General features: G+C 41.8%; 1 protein-coding gene across 2 annotated transcripts in view; it reads right to left on the bottom strand.

Moving 5' to 3' along the window:
• Positions 1 to 17745, bottom strand: part of LOC125886087 (protein sidekick-1-like) — a 270398-nt gene that overhangs the window by 95210 nt on the left and 157443 nt on the right. For both annotated transcript variants that reach the window (XM_049572031.1, XM_049572032.1), the window contains exons 7-12: positions 12395 to 12497; positions 8229 to 8404; positions 5436 to 5519; positions 2393 to 2587; positions 496 to 612; positions 135 to 302 (exon numbers count right to left, since the gene is read on the bottom strand). In XM_049572031.1, the coding sequence (XP_049427988.1) occupies positions 135 to 302; positions 496 to 612; positions 2393 to 2587; positions 5436 to 5519; positions 8229 to 8404; positions 12395 to 12497 (843 nt within the window). The remainder of the gene's footprint in view (positions 1 to 134; positions 303 to 495; positions 613 to 2392; positions 2588 to 5435; positions 5520 to 8228; positions 8405 to 12394; positions 12498 to 17745) is intronic.

Here is a 17745-nt window from a genome sequence, read left to right as displayed (position 1 = left end):
GCTAATGCGATTTGACAGCTTCGGATAAATTAGTGTTCCATGTCTGTTTTAGTCTGTTTAGCAAATGTATATTGAACAGTTTAACGTATTTTTGTTTGTGTGTGAGGTAGTGTGTGTATGTGTGTGTTTCTTACTCCAGACGGTGAGCGTAGAGGTGGTGTTGATGGTTCCCTCTGAGTTGGAGGCGATGCACGTGTATTCTCCTGAATCCTGGAAACTGACTGGCTTAATCTGCAAACCACCTGACTGCAACAGTGTGAACCTGGGAACCTGGACAGAGCCGCTAGCTAAGACCTGTGATCCTGTGGAGAGAGAGACAGAGAGAGAAAATAATAAAAATAGCCTTGAGGTGAATAAAAGTAATTAAGTCATTAACCACGTTTTTAATTACAAACACATCATGTCAGTGTGTCGCTGTGTGTGTGTGTGTGTGTGTGTGTGTGTGTGTGTGTTTGTGTGTGTGTGCTCAGTGTGTAATGCAGAGTGTGTGGTTACCTTTCCTCCAGGTGATGGCAGGTTTGGGAGCTCCGCTCGTCTGGCACATAAACAAGGCCGTGTTCCCATCAGTTACTGTTTGGTCAGACGGAGGTAACGTAAATGTGGGGGCCACACCTGAAACACAGGGAGAGAGCATGAGAGGATCAAAGACAGACAGATTAATACTGTGTTGAGACTGGTGGAAAAAGACTGGAGCAAGAGTGAAGCTTAATGGCGAAGAGAAAACAGGAGAATGGGGAAAAAAAGAATGACAGTGTTGATCTAAACACACATGCCTCCTCTTTGATCAATGGAGGCTTTATTCATTAGCTTGTACTACGTGTGTGTGCATAAATGTGGAAGGTGGTGGTGTGGAAGCTCCATGGGGACTTTTAATTATAACGCTCACTAAACAGAGCGTAACTCTACGGAGACAAATATAACCGTACGTGCAGACGTCGACAGCAGACACGCACTGCAAAGTCAAGGCAGAGAGTTCGACTGACTCTGACTGTGACGTTAATTTCAAAAACAAAATAGTGTTTCATGTGGGGCTGTGGTTGGCTTGTCATATTGCCCAAAAGAAAAAAAAAAACTTATGACATAGTCCTTTTTTCCAGCCCAAACACAACTCAAACTCACTTTGCAAGGCAAAGCAGCACATAGGGCTGACCCCAATGCTTCAAAGCTTCAATTACTGCCATGGTAATCAACATCCAAATTAGTGCTTGGAAGCTTAATCATTATAAGCTCTTCTCAGACAAGGACTTTTAAACTTCGTGATAGTTTTGTGACTCTGACTTGCTCTCATTTAATATCAGTCACCAGCAGTCCAGCACTACTAAAATAGGGGCAGTCTGACCACACGTGACAGGCTCACAAACATGCTAGCAAGATGTAGAGAGAGTAATAGTTTCAAAATATGTGAAGATGACCTCCAAAGATTTGAGTGCAGATATGCCAAAGGAGACAGGACTGTTACAAATCTACAACATGCTTGGCAAATCATGTGAAAACTGTAAGTTACAGCTCAGACTTTTTGCAAAATATTATCTTTTTCTTGCTAGTTTGGGTTATGTTTCTGCAACATATGTGCTAACAAAAGGACTAACTGTCATGTTATTTTAGGTGCACTGAAAGGTAGAAAATACTTCCGCACAGTAACATCTAAGCAGTATTTCACTTTCTTGTTGAGCTTTTGGTCTAACAGACCTTCATCAAAGCGTACATGCTCTGATGAAGGTCTCAGTTTGGACCAACTGATGTTTCCAGCACCTTGCCAAGATTAAGCTTGGTGGAGCGATGGCTGTCCTGCATCATGCGTGCATCAACAGGAAACGGCTGTTTGAAAAAAGTCCAGCTTATGTTCTCATCTTTCATACCCCAACTCAACTACCCTTCCCTCCTGCAATCGAAGCTTTGATCAATCACAGATTTCTCACTTAAGCTTTGATTAAAAATGGACAGGCCGAGCAGCTCACCAGGCATTTGAATTGGAAGTGAATTTCTTTCAAATTAAAGTTAATGTATACTACGGCCAAATGTAGGATAAAATGAGACAGTAAGAACTATACAGCTCAAATGAATAGTTAATAACTGATTAGTCAGCCAACACTAAAATAATATGCAAATATCTTGCAAGCATTTGTTTTTTACTATTTTTCTATTCCTATTTTTCAATTATAGCATAAATGAGCTGAGCCAAAGAAAGTCGCACAGAGATGAAAAAGGAGTACAGCAGAGGTAAAAATTCTAATACTCGAGAAAGAAAGTCAAAGGGAAAGACAATAGTTGCCTCAAGAGGGGATGAATCAGCCATAAAACAGCAAAGACTTGTGAAAAGAGGCAATGCGGCAGTAGGTATGTACATACAAGTGCAAACGTGTGTGTTTTACTGTGTATCAGACCAACTCACTGGATACAAGGAGTTGTGCGTGTGCCTGAGTTTCTCCGCCAGCGTTGCGAGCGAAGCACTGGAATATTCCTCCGTCTCCTGGCTGCACCCTGCGCACCGTCAGCCCGGTTGATGCGGTGACCTTGTAGCGAGGGTTGGCCAATTTGGAAAGAGGCACGGCGTCCTTATACCACTCTATCCTGGGCTGTGGCACGCCTACATGTGTGCATGTACATGAAAAAAACCAACACAGAGGGAGAGAGAGAGAGAGAGAAAATGTTCAATTTCCTTAATAACAAGCTAGCTGACCTCACTGCTGAGTAAACTGCTCCAACTCCCACTAAAACAGCCACACACACTCTTTTCACCAGTCTTTCTTCACTGTTATCCACTCTCTCCCTATAAATATGCATGTGGGCATAATGACTGCTAATAATATATTGATTGGAGGGTGTGGGTGGTAGGGTAAGGGTGGCAGAAGGGGCCAAAAAACATTCTGAATAAAAGATGTGGGCAAAAGCAGCACACCGAATATCTACAGTATCGGCTCCCATCTGTCTGACGGACATGCCAGATATGACAGGCAGGGGGCTCAAGCAATTACTCTGTCTCAACCCTCCACACCAGAGTGTGTGTTGGTGTGTGCGAAAAAGAGAGTGTGTGTGTGTTTGAGGGAAGGAGAGATGAATTCCACACTTTTCCTCAATCTGTTGGTGTCAAGCTTTCACAGACATGCGTGAAGTATTTTTCACCCCCTCCTTGTCTCGCTCACTCTGTCACTCTGCACTCTATCTGTCTTTTCCTCCTTCGTAGTTCCTCCTCCCAGTCTCCATCCCTCTCTTCATACCCTCAGGCCGCTGCTATTTAATTACACTGCCACTGTATCAGATTACTGAGGAGGAACACACTGGCTCAGTGTGTGTGTGTGCATGCATGTGTGTGTGAGAGAAGAGTATGTTGCAGTTTTTAGAGCCATGTCCACCTCTGCTCATATAAATGTTCATGTAATCCATTTAAAAACAAGAGTCATGAACAAGTGCAATTTTCAGGCTTGGTCTCAGCCTATTAATATGCTCTTGCTGTCACAAGTATACTGTCGCTTTTCAAGAAGCCTACAAACTAGATGCGCGCGCACACACACACACACACACACACACACACTGAATGACATCAACCCTCAACATAATATAAGGTCGATAGAGTCACCTTGACACAGCCTGGGCAGTAGATACTTAAGATAAACAGTTTCTAGCACATGTACAAAGACCCAACTTTTCTGCAAACTGACTAATGTTTGCAGCACAAACATAGGAAGGAATACTTCAACCCTCAAAGATGTCCATTTGCAGTTATTTAAGACGTGTTATGTTAAATTTGTGAAGAAAGTGTTTTTCTTGCATCTGTCCATGATGAAACAAGAATTAAAGAAACAGAGAAAATTCTTGTTGAATTGAAGTCATATCGGTTTACACACTCTCACATAACTCGTGCAGTATAATCCAAGTCTCATTTATCCAGTCTTGTGCTCAGTAATTCCCAAACAGAAAGCTCTTTCTGATGAACTGAACTATTAAACGTGTCTATGCTCACTCTATAAAGCCAGACTCCATTGACGAAAACAGCAATTTTACCTTGCTGAACATGGGACTTGCTAGTCTACCACTGCCTCGATCAGTTAGTTTGTTTGTGTTTTGTGTGACTTTGTAAATCTGAACCAACCCTTTAAAACACCAAAGTCAGCCTAACTGATCGAGGCAGCAGTAGACCAGCAGCTCCCATGTTCAGCAAGGTAAAATTACTGTTTTTGTCAATAGAGTTTGGCTTTGAAGAGATCACAGATGAGCTTCCCTTTAGTTCAGTTCCCATCAGAAAAGACTGTCTTTGGAAAATACTGAGCATACAACTGGATGAGTGAGACTTGGACTATACTGCAGGAGTTCTGTGAGGCTTTGTAAACAGATGTTTTGCTATATTTTCAGTATTTTGATTACGTACGAATTCAATTCATCTGGAAATTTATCCGTTTTTAGATTATTTCTGTGAGGGCATGCGAGAAAACCAAAGTTTTCTTCACTAATTCAAAGTAACATAAGGTGAGTTATTGATACAGAAATGGTCATTTAGGGAGGGTGAAATATTCCTTTGTGATTTGAAGTTTTCATGTGAGGATTCATCACGATTCAGATTCATGTCCAGGTCTAGGTCTTGCCCCCTCTGGTTGAAAACAGCAGCAGAGTTAGGGCCTCAGTTTGCTTCAAAGTGGCTGTCAGACCGCCTGAAACCCCACTGAATGAAGAAATTGTGTCTCACCCTTTTCTATGACTGCAGCCTTTTCAAGTGAGGTCAGGCCCCACAGGTATGAAGACTTTTGTTCTTTAGATCTAATCAGACCACATACCGTGCAACCTTGTTCTAAGATAGTTTGAGATTTTAAGCTCATCCATTTTAAGCATACTGAGACCTTAAAGTGTATTTTAACACAATGCTCTAAGAGTTATTTATCACTGTATTTGTTTCTCCTCTACATACCAACTGTGAAGATCCCTCCCTGATGCAATTCCAATATTAGAGAGAGGGGACAAAGTACGCAGCCCTCACTCTGTGCAAAAATGCATTTCAAAATTCAGCCAAAGCTAATTAGAGCCTTGTCAAATCAAGTGAGGATCTTCCAAAATGATGATGTTTTTCCACCACACAATATACCCTGTATGTGTTCTATCTATCCACCGCAGCTCAGCATGGAAACACTGTCTGAGAAAACAAGAAGACACAATTTCATATTAAAAATGCGATAAATTTGCAAGATACCTGCCTCACATGACTAACTCAGACTGTGAAGGTGTTAAATTATGTTTGGCACGATGCATTCTACACAGAACAAAGGCTGTGGATTTGGTCATCCTTCTCTTACATTGAAACCACTTTAGAAACGTCTCTCTTCACAGCCAGTATGGGTAGGAGAAACAATTACTGCCACCAATAACTTTCTCAAAGTACATACAGGCATGTGAGTACATAAGACAGCCATCCTTGAAGTCTACACACACACACATATGCAGCGTACCTGCAGCCTGGCAGGGGATGTCGACATTCCTGTCGAGGTCAGCGAGGATCTTTCTCTTAGGCTGAGCAGTCAGAGAGGGTGGCTCTGCAGGGAAACATGTAAGAACACATATAGTAAAGCATTTAAATATGCAGCACGTTCTGTATTAACAAGTGGATAAAATAACATCTCAAAGTGAACAACAAAAACTAAGAACACCCCATGCTGCTGGCAGCATGTTTGAACTACGAATAAAAAGCCCTCCAAAAAGGCTTCAAAAGCATTACATAGCTTGAAAGTAATCTTGAAATAAAAATTGGGAGTGTGCCCTCTACAAGTGCTTATTTTTTAATAGAGAAGAGACTCTGAGTGAAAAACACAGCACTGCAGAATAAAAATGGATCCCCCTCTTGGCCTTGAGTATCTTGAGTGTCATTGCAAGGCAGGATTTCTGTCTATATGCCCTGTGAAATGACTTCCACACACAGTCGCAGAAAAACACATCCTTTGGGTTTCCCTAGGGAAACAATCCTCCTTTTAAACTACTTCATTTCACCGCCAATAACTGCTCCCTCTAAACATCTTCACCACTGTCGCTCTAAATGCTGACAGCAGCTGTGAGACAAAGCTTCCCTTCGATTTGAATGTGAATATATGCCTTTTGGTGTATTACTGTAATGCTACGTGTTATGAAAAATTTACCTGCTCCTGCATACGCTCCATTTCTTTCAAAAACATTTGTTAAAATTTAGCGAGAGATATTGACACAGCAAGCCCAGAGAGAGGGGAGAGGGAGACAGACTGGCTAATTCATTTTCTGTCTGGCATCTCTGGAAAAGTGGCTCCACACAGTAGCGGCACCTGTTCACTGAAAAATGACTTTGAGGAAAATGAAATGTCCAGTGTATGCACTAAATAATGAATGTGTATACTGCTTGTCACAAAGATATAATTCTTCACGAACGAGGAGAAGGCATTTTCATAGAAGTCTCATTTCATTTCTTTTTCTCTAAGGCTCCATACTTGTATAATAATAACATATAACAGTAATGTTTTGACATTGTGCTGTCATTTTAATGCTGCTCTACTTAAGAACAGAGGAGCAAAATAAAATCCCTTTCCGTGATTTCTCTCCATTTCTCCTCCGTTGCTTCACACAGTGGATGGGTAAACTGAGGTAGAAACACAAAAAAAGACAAACTGCAAGTTTGATCAAGCTCTGTATGTGTGTGTATGTGTGTGTGTGTGTGTGTGTGTGGACAGCTACACAGTAGACTCCCTTGCTGCTGCTACATTTATTCTTCTCGACTTTAAAGTTCTTTACTTTTAAACCCACACATGCGCGCATCTCCTATCTTTATTGTGCACAGTGGAATTCGGCACGATTTTTGACAAGAGAACGAGGGAGGCGTGCAGTGAACGGAAGAACGGGAAAACAAGAGATGAATAACAGCCATGTGGCGTGACACCGATAACACGGATGCATTAATCGCTTTCACTCAGGTGAGTGCAAGGACCTAGATGCACAAATACAACACAACACATTTTGGAGTGTTTGGGCGGTTGGGTTTAGAGCTTTGAGCTTCCGTGGATCCTCTGCCGTCTGCCTGCAAAACAAAGATGGAGCACAACAACAGATATAGTGTTGTTTGCACCAGTAGTCTGTCATACATATTCCGATTAGTGGATCTGGGCAGAAAAGAAATGAAATTGAATAATGAATACCTTTGAGGCTGTCTCTTTCTTTCACACAGACACATACACTATTCTGTTTAGGAATCCCTTTCATTGCATCAAGGTCTGTTGAGCCCATAGCAGAAAAAAGAGGATCAGTACCAATGTATTCATCAGTCTCTACTCCTCTGATACATATGAATGCATGCTGACTTTGTCCCTGCCAGGCAAGCCTTAACAGTCCTGTTGGCCTAATGAAGGAAGATAATGTCGAGAGAGAGAGATAGAGGGAGGCAAAAGACAGAAAAAAAAGAGGGTACAAAAATTGGCTGTAGATAGTGAGCGGGGGAACAGAAAGAGAATGAGCGGGGTATAAATATTCAGGCAGGTCTTTTCTGACTAGTGAGTATTCTGTAGGCGTGGGTAGTTTGCTCTCTCTGCGTTAGGTGCTCCCTCGCTCCAACAATCACAGCAGATCAAAAAGACGCTGACGAACTAGGGGAGAAAAGTTTCGCTTCATCAATCACACGCTCCCTGCCTGCGTGCGTGTGTTGTTTTCTATTTACGCACACATATCGAGGACAGGAGTGGATTGCGACGAGTTCTTCTGTTTGAGTGCTTTCAGTGTTCTCTTATTGATTGGCGACTCCAGGGAACAAAACTAATTTAGCCGCCGGGCAAACGGGCATGTGTGTCCGCGGTGCCTTTTTGTGACTGCGACTGTGACACATATGCATGTGTTTGTCAGCACACATAGATGAATTAGTGCGTACATGAATGCAACAGCTGTTTGTGACTGCAATGGGCCGTTTCTTGGTGAGTGTGGACAACAGATTCAGCTCGAGTAGTCCTGTAGCTGACAGTCACTGCCTGGGGTGTTCACAGTCATGCTTCCAGGAGAAAAGTAGGAATAAATGGAGGAATAAACAGGGTGAAACAGCGCCTGGAGTTAAAAAAAAAAAAAAATGTACAAGACAAGACGAGAGCGAGGCTAAAATAGAAATTAATGGTACATGTTGAAGGCATTAGGCTTGATGGGTCAGGCCTACCCAGGATAATCATAGATAATCATGTTAGGCGGTGTGCGTGTGTGTGTGTGTGTGTGTGTGTGTGTGAGTGACTGCCCTTTTCTTTTCTTACCCATTACAGTGAGGTGTGCCCTTGCCTCTACAGGTTTGGCAGTGCTGTTGCTAAGCGACGCTTCACAAACATACAACCCTGTGTCAGAGGAGGTGGGGGCAGGAATAATGAGCCGACGCCCACTGGCCAGACGACGCCCATCACGTTTCCATGACACCACAAGGCTGTCCACCGGTCTGAGGGGAGAAGACAGGAAGAGAGGAGAAGCGAAAGAATAGCAGGAATGGGGTGAATTGGAGAAAAAGGAAAAGAGTGACAGAAGGCAATTACAACATATTAAATCCATCAGTTTATGTGTCAATGAGGCAGGAAATGAATGATGACAGTCTGTATATCAGAGCAGTCAGCTCTACTCAGCTTGAAGGAGCGTCAGTCAGTTACTCTGGATGTTGGAGAAAGGAAATGGGTTTTCATGTATAGTGAAATTTTGTTTTGGATAAACAACATCAAAACAACATCTTTTTGTGTGTGTGTCTGTGTGTGTATTTCTGCAAGACAGCATTAATACAGCATTGTATCTATTCATGAAAGTGCAGCTCAGTTTTTTTTGGTGCATTTTCATGTTCTTACAAGCAATCTGCATTAAAATTTGCAACTGATTTACTAGGACCACAACTAATTATGTAATCAGCCGCTGGAACTGCCTTCCAGATGCATTTTCTTAAGGACATCTTAAAAGTCGTAGTTTAATTATGGGATTTGTCCACAAACAGTAAGCTGTGAAAATAATTAAAGTAGTGATGCAAATATGAATACTCACTGATAATACAACATCATACCACATATTAAAACATCGCTAAGGCTGCAATTAAACAACAGGAATTATTTATTTTGGAGCCAATTACTTATTGGTTTAAAGTAATAATTAGGTTCTTGGTTAGAGGGGTTTGTTAAAACCAATGTAGTAAGAGTCATTAAACAAACAGAAATTATTCACATAGAAGGACATAAAACAGTGCATAAAGACGGCTGCGTGTGAAATATGAGCTACTATCATAGTGAACAAGTGATCTCCCCAGAATGTATTAGTTTAAAGGTCATCAATGTAACACTCTTTTCATTTATTACTGTAACATTTGTGCTTCTAAGAATTTCTTTGGTTTTTATTCCAACAGCAATCACTTTGACATGACATCAGATAGAGCAACCAAAGGATTTAATATGAGATCTGGAGGTGGTGAAGACAAGATGGTAATTCAGCTACAGCTGGCAACTTTTATAATAAAATACCCTTTTGCCATATTTGCTCAAACTGTCACTACATACACACATTATATGACATTGATAGTCTGGGGAAAAAAATCATGTCTCTCCTCCTCCTCCTTTTGCCTCTCATGGCATTTGCCATGAAAAATCAGAGCCAAAGAGTCTTTAACAGAACTGTCACTCAAGTCAATCACTGCTTGTGAACTGCGGACAAATGTCAAACTAAGCAGCGCTGATCAAATATGAGTCAAAATTCTGATACTGTGTTGCCTATGTTTTGCCTAAAATGTTTTCAGTAACATATTTTAGTATACTGTTTAGCTGTAAATTGAGAAAGTTTGTCACCCTCCATGTGAAGCACCGCCCATCAACAGGAGCAGCTTTCTCATTTTACAGCTAAACAGCACACTGAAATATGTCTCACCTCAAATATCTTCAGAAATGTATTTTAGGGTACTGTTTAGCTATAAAATGATCAAGTTGCTCCAGTCAGTGGGCAGTGCTTCAAGATGATTGTATCCAACATGGCAACTGGGGGACAAACGTTCTCATTTTTCAGCTAAACAGTACACTAAAATACCTTTTTGAAAACATTTGAGGTGAGAAATAAGCAATGCAGTATCAGACTCTTGAGTCATATTTGATCAGTACTGCCTAGTTTGACAGTTTGACTGCAGTTCACGAGCAGTGAGTGACAGCTGCAGTAGGGACTCCTTAGCTCTGATTGGTTCTGTTTGGATCTGTTTGAGTTCACATGCAGTGAGACCATTAGGAGCAATCTGAAAGGTATGTGATGTGGAAAGAAATGGAAAAAACTGCATTTTTGGGCAGATCTTGTATTCAGCAACATATTTTCTGCTGCTGTTCTGGATGTTAGTAAGCCCAGTTTAGTAATTATGAGAGACATAAAACCATTATTTGTAAGATATCACATTATACTCTCGTTTTTTCATAGTTGGTTGGAGGAATATGCAACCAAGTCCACTTAATATGCAGTCCGACTGTAAATAATACAATGTCAGACATAAAATGTGTTTTGCCTTTTCTTTGGATACAGCTGAGAGTACGCTGCTGCCTCTCTCAGACGATATACCTCGAGGTGTAGACAAAGTTGGAAGGAAAAGTAATTAAACTTATGGCTAGGCTGATCTGTCAAAATTTTAATATGCTTACTTAGTGGGTCCTGTCCACAACAAAAGAATCCAAAATGTATCCACAGACAGAAAAGTAGATTTTACAGCCCTTAAATATGAGACCGACTGGCACAGCTTGAGCTCAATCAAACTCCTAATCATCTTAGCACTCTACCAGGACTGTATTGGTGCATATGACTGATTAATGGTTAATGGATGTGGATAGCAGATGCTTTTAGACTTCAGCACTGCACTTGATTTCACTGATCGTGCTCTTCTTTCCCCCAAACTTTAATGGAAGAGTTTCTTTCTTTCAGTTGTTCCCTGGGTACAGACTTATTTCTCTGGAGTGAGTATCTTTCAGTGGATTCTCTGATATCAGAAATAGTCCCTGTGGAGTGGGTTGTTTCTGGAAGAAGAAATGCAGGAAATTCTGAGCTAATTTGTCTGCACTTGTAATACCAGTAGAGTGGGTTGCAAAGACCCAATTACATGGTGTTCAATAAAAAAAAAGACTGGCCTGAGCATATTTCTCATTATTTGTATGATGGGAATGGATCCTACTGTTGCTAAGATTTTTTTTTCAGCCCACTGTAGGTACATTCCTATCTTCTATTATGTCTAATGTGGTTCAGTCGCTTGTTTTTTCATACTGTACCTTGAGTGCTACCCGGTGGTCAAGTGCTGGTCAAGTGCCTCTGAGAAACATTTAAATAGACTTCGACTTTCACAGATCAGAGCAGCACGTCTAGCCCAGACTAAATAACACAATCCAACAAAAACCTTGAACAAACAGTTCACAGTGAAGCTCTGAGCCCTGTATATCACCTGTTGGGATCAGATGATTCAGGCTCGCAGTGCTTTTATCTGGTTAGAGCAGCCTCAGCCTCACTTTTCTCTCCAATTAATGGTGGATCCATACAAGAACATGCCTCTGAGAGAATATGCTAAGTACAGATAAAGTTCTCCTCATGTGTATACTAGGATCAACTGTGGCTAACAAGAAGCAGTTTTCTTCTAGGGCAGGTAGCTGACCTGTAGAGCCCTCCCTAAAGGAGGTAAAAAATGGCCAAACAGTTACTTCTCCACCCTCTGGCAATAGATTCAGTGAATTCAGTGTGTAATACAGAAAACACTGGCAAGTACTGCAGAAGTTATACATATTGTAGTTATATTGTACCCATGCCAACCCCTGTGACTAAAAGTGTTCCCTTTGTCTTGAGAAAAGAGTCTAAAAGAGTCACTTGTTTAAAGGAAATAAAAGAACACACTACATGCTGAGTTCAAAACAGAAACTGTATTGTTTAACATAAAGCACACATAAGCCAGAGCTCAGTTGTCTTTTCACGGACACAGTGGGAGATTGGACAGTGTTTATCTAAGAGATGAGCGGAAACTGATTTCAGCTCAGTTCCTGGCAACTCTTCAGCAGAATTTATTGTTGCTCTGAAAAACATCTGTTGAGTCAGAATAGACTGCACCCCCTGCGTCAGTATGTGTGTGTGCGTGTGTGTGTGTCTATACAATACTTGGAATGGGCAAGTTTGTATGAGTAAGTGTGTTACATTTCCCTGCTGATGTCTGATGGGACTTTGATCCAACTTCTGTTTAAGTTAACTTGGTACAAGTGTGTGTGTGTGTGTATGTGTGTGTATATGTACACTAATACTAGAGGGAGAGACTTGCTGAGCTACGAGTTTATGTGGTGTCCTCTAATTGCCCTGGAAGAAAACAGCGCTGTCTAGCAAGAAAGGAATGGTCGGCACTCGTGTGTGACTGTGTGTGTTTGTGTGTGTGCATGCGCGCGTGTAAATAAAATAAATTTACCTGGCATTAGCAATACACTCCAGTGTCGCCTCGCTCCCTGCCACCACTGTTGTGTCTTTGGGTCCGATCACAATCGCCGGAGCCACAACTTCTGATTCAGGATCTGTGACAGAGGGAGAAAATATGAGAGGCAGTTTAGACCATAAATCACACACAGCAGCACAGACGCAGACCAGAAGAGTCTTTCACTCACACTACTCTACACTTTATACAATCACAGTCTCTTGCACTTACCATGATACTTTTAACACACAAATATATGCACCATGCTCGTGTCCTTTTTAAAAAATGTTATCTAACCCTGGACAGACACTGTGCGGATATAGCCTGACAGTATTCAACTCCAAATTGGTCTAAAGACTGATTTTATCATCAGCCTGTTATTTCAACAATCCAGCATTATGATATCAGATACACTTCTGGTTTTTCAGCTTGTTTTTATATAATTTGAGTGGTATTTTACATGTTGTGGCTAACTGTGGTATTGACTGAGACTGTGCTTATAGACAAAACCAGCAGTCTCAGGTATAAACGGCACTGTACATTTCCACAAACCACAGCTTAAACAGCTGTTACAGCTTAAAGTTTCACATGTATGACATAGTTCAGATTACATGTATATGATCTGTGTCACTCATCAGGAGAGGGATGACACATGGGCAAGTAGGCTGCCAAGCAACAGACAGCAGCAGACCACTGATCAAGACCAACAAAAGTGGGCTGTCCAACCATGCTGCCAAACATTTTAAGCCAAATACATGTTTCCTAACCCTTTCTAAATGGCTTTTGAGCCTCAACCTCAACACACATTAACCACTGAATTGTCATGACCAGCATGCAGTCTGTAAAAAAAAAAAAAAGAAGAAAAGGACAAAAATAAATGTGGTGGGGCGTCAGTGGCTTAGTGGATAGAGCAGGCGCCCCATGTACAAGGCTGTTGCCGCAGCGGCCCGGGTTCGAGTCCAGCCCGTGGCCCTTTGCTGCATGTGACTCCCTCTCTCTCTCTCTCCCCCTTTCACGCAAGACTGTTCTGTCAATTAAAGGCTAAAATGCCCAGAAAAATATCTTAAAAATAAATAAATAAATAAATAAAAAAAAATAAATGTGGAAAAAGAAGCTGAGAATCAACAAGCATCCCCACTGGAGATAAAAAATGAATGACCACATGGGTGGAAATCAAAAGCAAAGATGGACAAATCCCTCCCATCACCCCCAGGTCACAACATGAAATTTAAAATTGAAATGTAAAGAAATGTGATGTTTCAACATATGGTAAATGGACCTGCACTTGTCATCCGACCACTCAAAGCGCTTGTTACACTACGAGTCACATTCACCCATTCACACACACATACATACACTAGTGGCCAAGGCTAACATACAGTGTGCCACCTGCTACTCAGTTTTGAGTGTTTTTAACGCACTCACACACCAATGGAACAGCCATCGGGAGCGATTTCGGGTTCAGTATCTTGGGGATCGAACTGTCGATCTTCCAATCGGTGGATGACCCACTCTACTGCAGAGCCACAGCCGCACATATAATGGTACATTTCATATGCAGTGAATAACATATTTGTGATTTTCAGAAACGCACAGTGCCAACATTTACTCTGGCGATTGGGTTGATAAAACTAAACTTTGCTGTAAAACAGATGGACTGAACCGTCTGCATCTTCCAGCCATCTAAATATTCCTCTTATTTTCTGTTCAAAAGAGATTTGTACAAAGTAACACTATCTTATTTCTCTTTTGTCAGCCTTTATGAGGACGCAGTCAGCGTGATCAAAACAGACTTTATTTAATTTGTCCCGACAAAACCAGCTCCATCCCTGTTCATGTTTGCTGTGAGCAAACACATTGTGACCGGTCAATTGAACCATACATTGTGAGAATAGAAGCCACACTTTGGCCATGTAGAGTGATTCAATTGTAGCAGATGTACGACATTAATGAAATTTGTACAGCTTAACACACACACACACACACACACACACACCCACACACACACACACCCACACACACACAAATATGCTCAATAAAAATATACACAGGAGAGAATGATAGCACAGTGTATGTCAGGACAGTGGTAAAAAAGTGAAAGAAAATTATAGAAGATGAAAGAATGATGGTATATAAGAGAGAATACCAGTAAGTGATTGACAGTGTGTAAGTGAGGATGACAGTATGTGTGATTGAGTGTCAGAGACTGACAAAAAAAAAAAAAAGAGTTTGAATGAAACATTTATTTCCACTACTCCTAAACAGCCATTGTCTCTTATCCCAGACACATCCCATAATTCTCTCTTATAAACAATATCACTCTTTGTCAAACAAGCCACTGTTCTGTCTGAAACACATTATCATACAGACTATAATGATGTATTGGAGACGGTATGATGGTGTGTGTGAGTTACAATGATAGTGTTTAGGGAAGAGTACAGTGGTGAGAGTATGTGAAGGATGATTTATAGCCTAAAAGGTGTGTGGGAGAGTATGGTGGTGTGTGTGCGGGATTGTGATTGTGTGCGTTGTTTGAGTATGATTTATGGTGGGAATAGCCTCTCATAAGAAAAGGACACGCCAGGATTGTTATCAGTTTGAAACATCTGCTCAGCAAAATAGTACAAAAACAGTAGAATGGGCAAATAGAAAATAATGTTTAGCAATGTTTTACAGACTGTGTGAAGCCTATATATAACTGTTAGTGTGATGGGTGTGCATTGGTATCAACATCATTGGGTCTTCCATGGATATACTGAACCGATGAATGAGGGAGGAGTAGGGACTACAAATTAATGGGGGGTGGGGGGGGAGGAAGTGGGGTATGGAGCGAAGGCAGGGGGAGGCGAGGAGCAGCTTTGATCTCCCCTTTGAAGGGAAGGAGGAAAAGGTGGTAATTAACTCGCTGCTCTTTATTCCTCCTTCTCATTCTCTCTCTCTTCTCTTTTTTTTTTAATCGGAGAGAAAGAGCCGAAAAGTCATATCCCACTGTCACACGGAATAAGACATGCGGGAACATGAAGACAGGCAAATGATAGCGCGCACACACACACACACACACACGCACACTCTCTACTGTCTTGACACTCACTGATGCTCTAACTCAGCGTAGAGGTTGAGTCATTAATGGGGAAGATAAGTGAGGTGACACAAAAAAGAGCGATGGGAAGTAATAGTGGAGGTCTCTATCACTCTCTCCCTATTTCTCCACACACACACACACACACGGTAAATATACACACAAAACTCTTTTATGTCTTTAATCTTATTGTGCAGAGATCGACATCTTGAATGGTGTGTGTTAAACTTCGAAAGGTTTGATGTTGGAGAACTAAAGATGGGTAGCAGTGGAGGAGTGGGTGGAAGATAGACAGAGACAAGAGGGATGGTGGACGAGCAGAGGTAGATGTAGAGCAAGAGGAGAGTGTCCATTAGCTGTCCACTGTGGGAAGCAGAGGTCAGGCAGGGGAGTAGTTGCCATCAGTGGAGGCTTAATGGCAGCAGTGACCGCCGATAATGAGCGAAGGGGGGACGCGAACCCAACCTGTTAACTCTGGGCTGTGAATCTGAGGGGAGCAGACAGGCAAATCAGGACAGCAGGAACACTGGTATGACATGGGAGAACAAGGAGGGAAAAGAAAAGGGCTCAGAGGAGAGAGATGGAGTGTATATGTAGATCGGGGACTGTGCAGATGGTCTTCTTCTTCCTGGAGTGACAGACATGATGGTAGAAGTAGAGGGGAAAGCAAAATGCCATATGGTTGTGTGATCTGCACTCTTCTTTTCTCTCTGTCAGCGTGTCTAACATCCTCTTTCTCTGGGGAAATCTCTATCATTTCATCTCGTCTGTATCTCTCATTCCCTGCTGCCTGTCTTCCCTCTTTTACTCCCTATCATCCTCTTATCTCCTCCTTTTTGTTGTTTAAACAGGGATTATTAAATTAATCTTCCTCAACCTAAACAAGGATAAATATTCAAACTGGCAGGCAGTGTTATTGTGGCAGCTAAAAGGCTCCCTGTAAAGATTCTACAAAGAGAGTCCAGAAGTTTAATCTAACTCTATTGGATTCCTCATTTAGCAAATGAGAAACACCATGTGGTGGAGAGAGGGAGAGCAGGAGTGATGGAGGGAAAGGGGGAAAAAATGCAGGGGAGGGCTGTCGTATAACAAAGCAGTATCACAACAACAACTTGGGGCTGAAAAGCTTCATTAAAGAGAGAGGGATGATAAAAAAGGAGAGCTGTTAAAGCAGTTTAAAAAAATAAATCAAAATAGATGAGAACAGAGGAAAGAGCTTACTTTTTTGTGCGTCTGCCTGTGCGCACATGGATGCGGGGATAATTTAGCACCAGAGAGACACTGACGCATTGCAACGTTACAGTGCTCTCGTCAGTGTAATCATTGCTGATTGACAGTTAAGTGCTGCTGAGGTGACACAGCTGTGTGAGTGTGGGGGGGGGGGGGGGGGGATTCGGATAGAAGTAGAAAAATCCCAAATTAAATCAAGGATGGGAACGATAAAAAAAACAGGGCTGGTTAAAAGGATTGGTGCAGCTTTAGGGCAGGAAAGAGATAGAGATGGATAAATAGAAGGCGAGAGAGATAGACAGAGAAACGGAGAGAGGGAGAGAGATGAAAGGCTATTCCATCCACAGATTAGAATGTAATCCCTCTTCGAATGGATTCTCTCAGATTACAGCTTGTTCTCCTATTAAATCTGTCAGTCACTCCACACTCCCTATTGTGTCAGTGAGTCAGTCGGTGTGTGAGCGCGTGTGTGATCTTTCTATGACTGGAGATCTGTGTGTTTTAAGCCTTTCAAACAAATCTCTGCAGAGACCTAGAGAGCAGAGGGACTGACTGAGCACGCACACACACACACACACACACACACACACACACACACACACACACACACACACACACACACACACACACACACACACACACATCTCTTTGCATGCATACACACACACACACACACAAACACACACAGGAGGAGGCTGGAGTTAGCTGACTGTGTATTAATAGAGTTGTCAGATATGTGTCTGCAGGGTTCACAGCCAACTAACACATATCACACTGAGACTGCACACACAACAGAGTGAGAGGAAGAGTTTGAGAGAAGGAAAGAGGGCGAGCTTTTAAGACAGAAAGCGACAAAAAAAAAAAGTGAAGAAAGTTGGAAATGAGGGACACTGGATGTGAGAGGTTAAAGGAAACGGAGAGCTTCCTTTAAATTTTCTAAAGAGTTTTTTTTGGAGGGTATACAAAAATAAATGGAGAGGAGAAGGTGATCATTTGCTGATCTCTCTTGAGAGCACCGCATGTGTGTGAGAGTGGGGTG

This window comes from Epinephelus fuscoguttatus, linkage group LG3, assembly GCF_011397635.1.
Source record: "Epinephelus fuscoguttatus linkage group LG3, E.fuscoguttatus.final_Chr_v1".
Classification (NCBI taxonomy): Eukaryota; Metazoa; Chordata; class Actinopteri; order Perciformes; family Serranidae; genus Epinephelus; species Epinephelus fuscoguttatus.
Note: the sequence above shows the minus strand (reverse complement) of the source record. Positions and strands in the feature narration are given on the sequence as shown.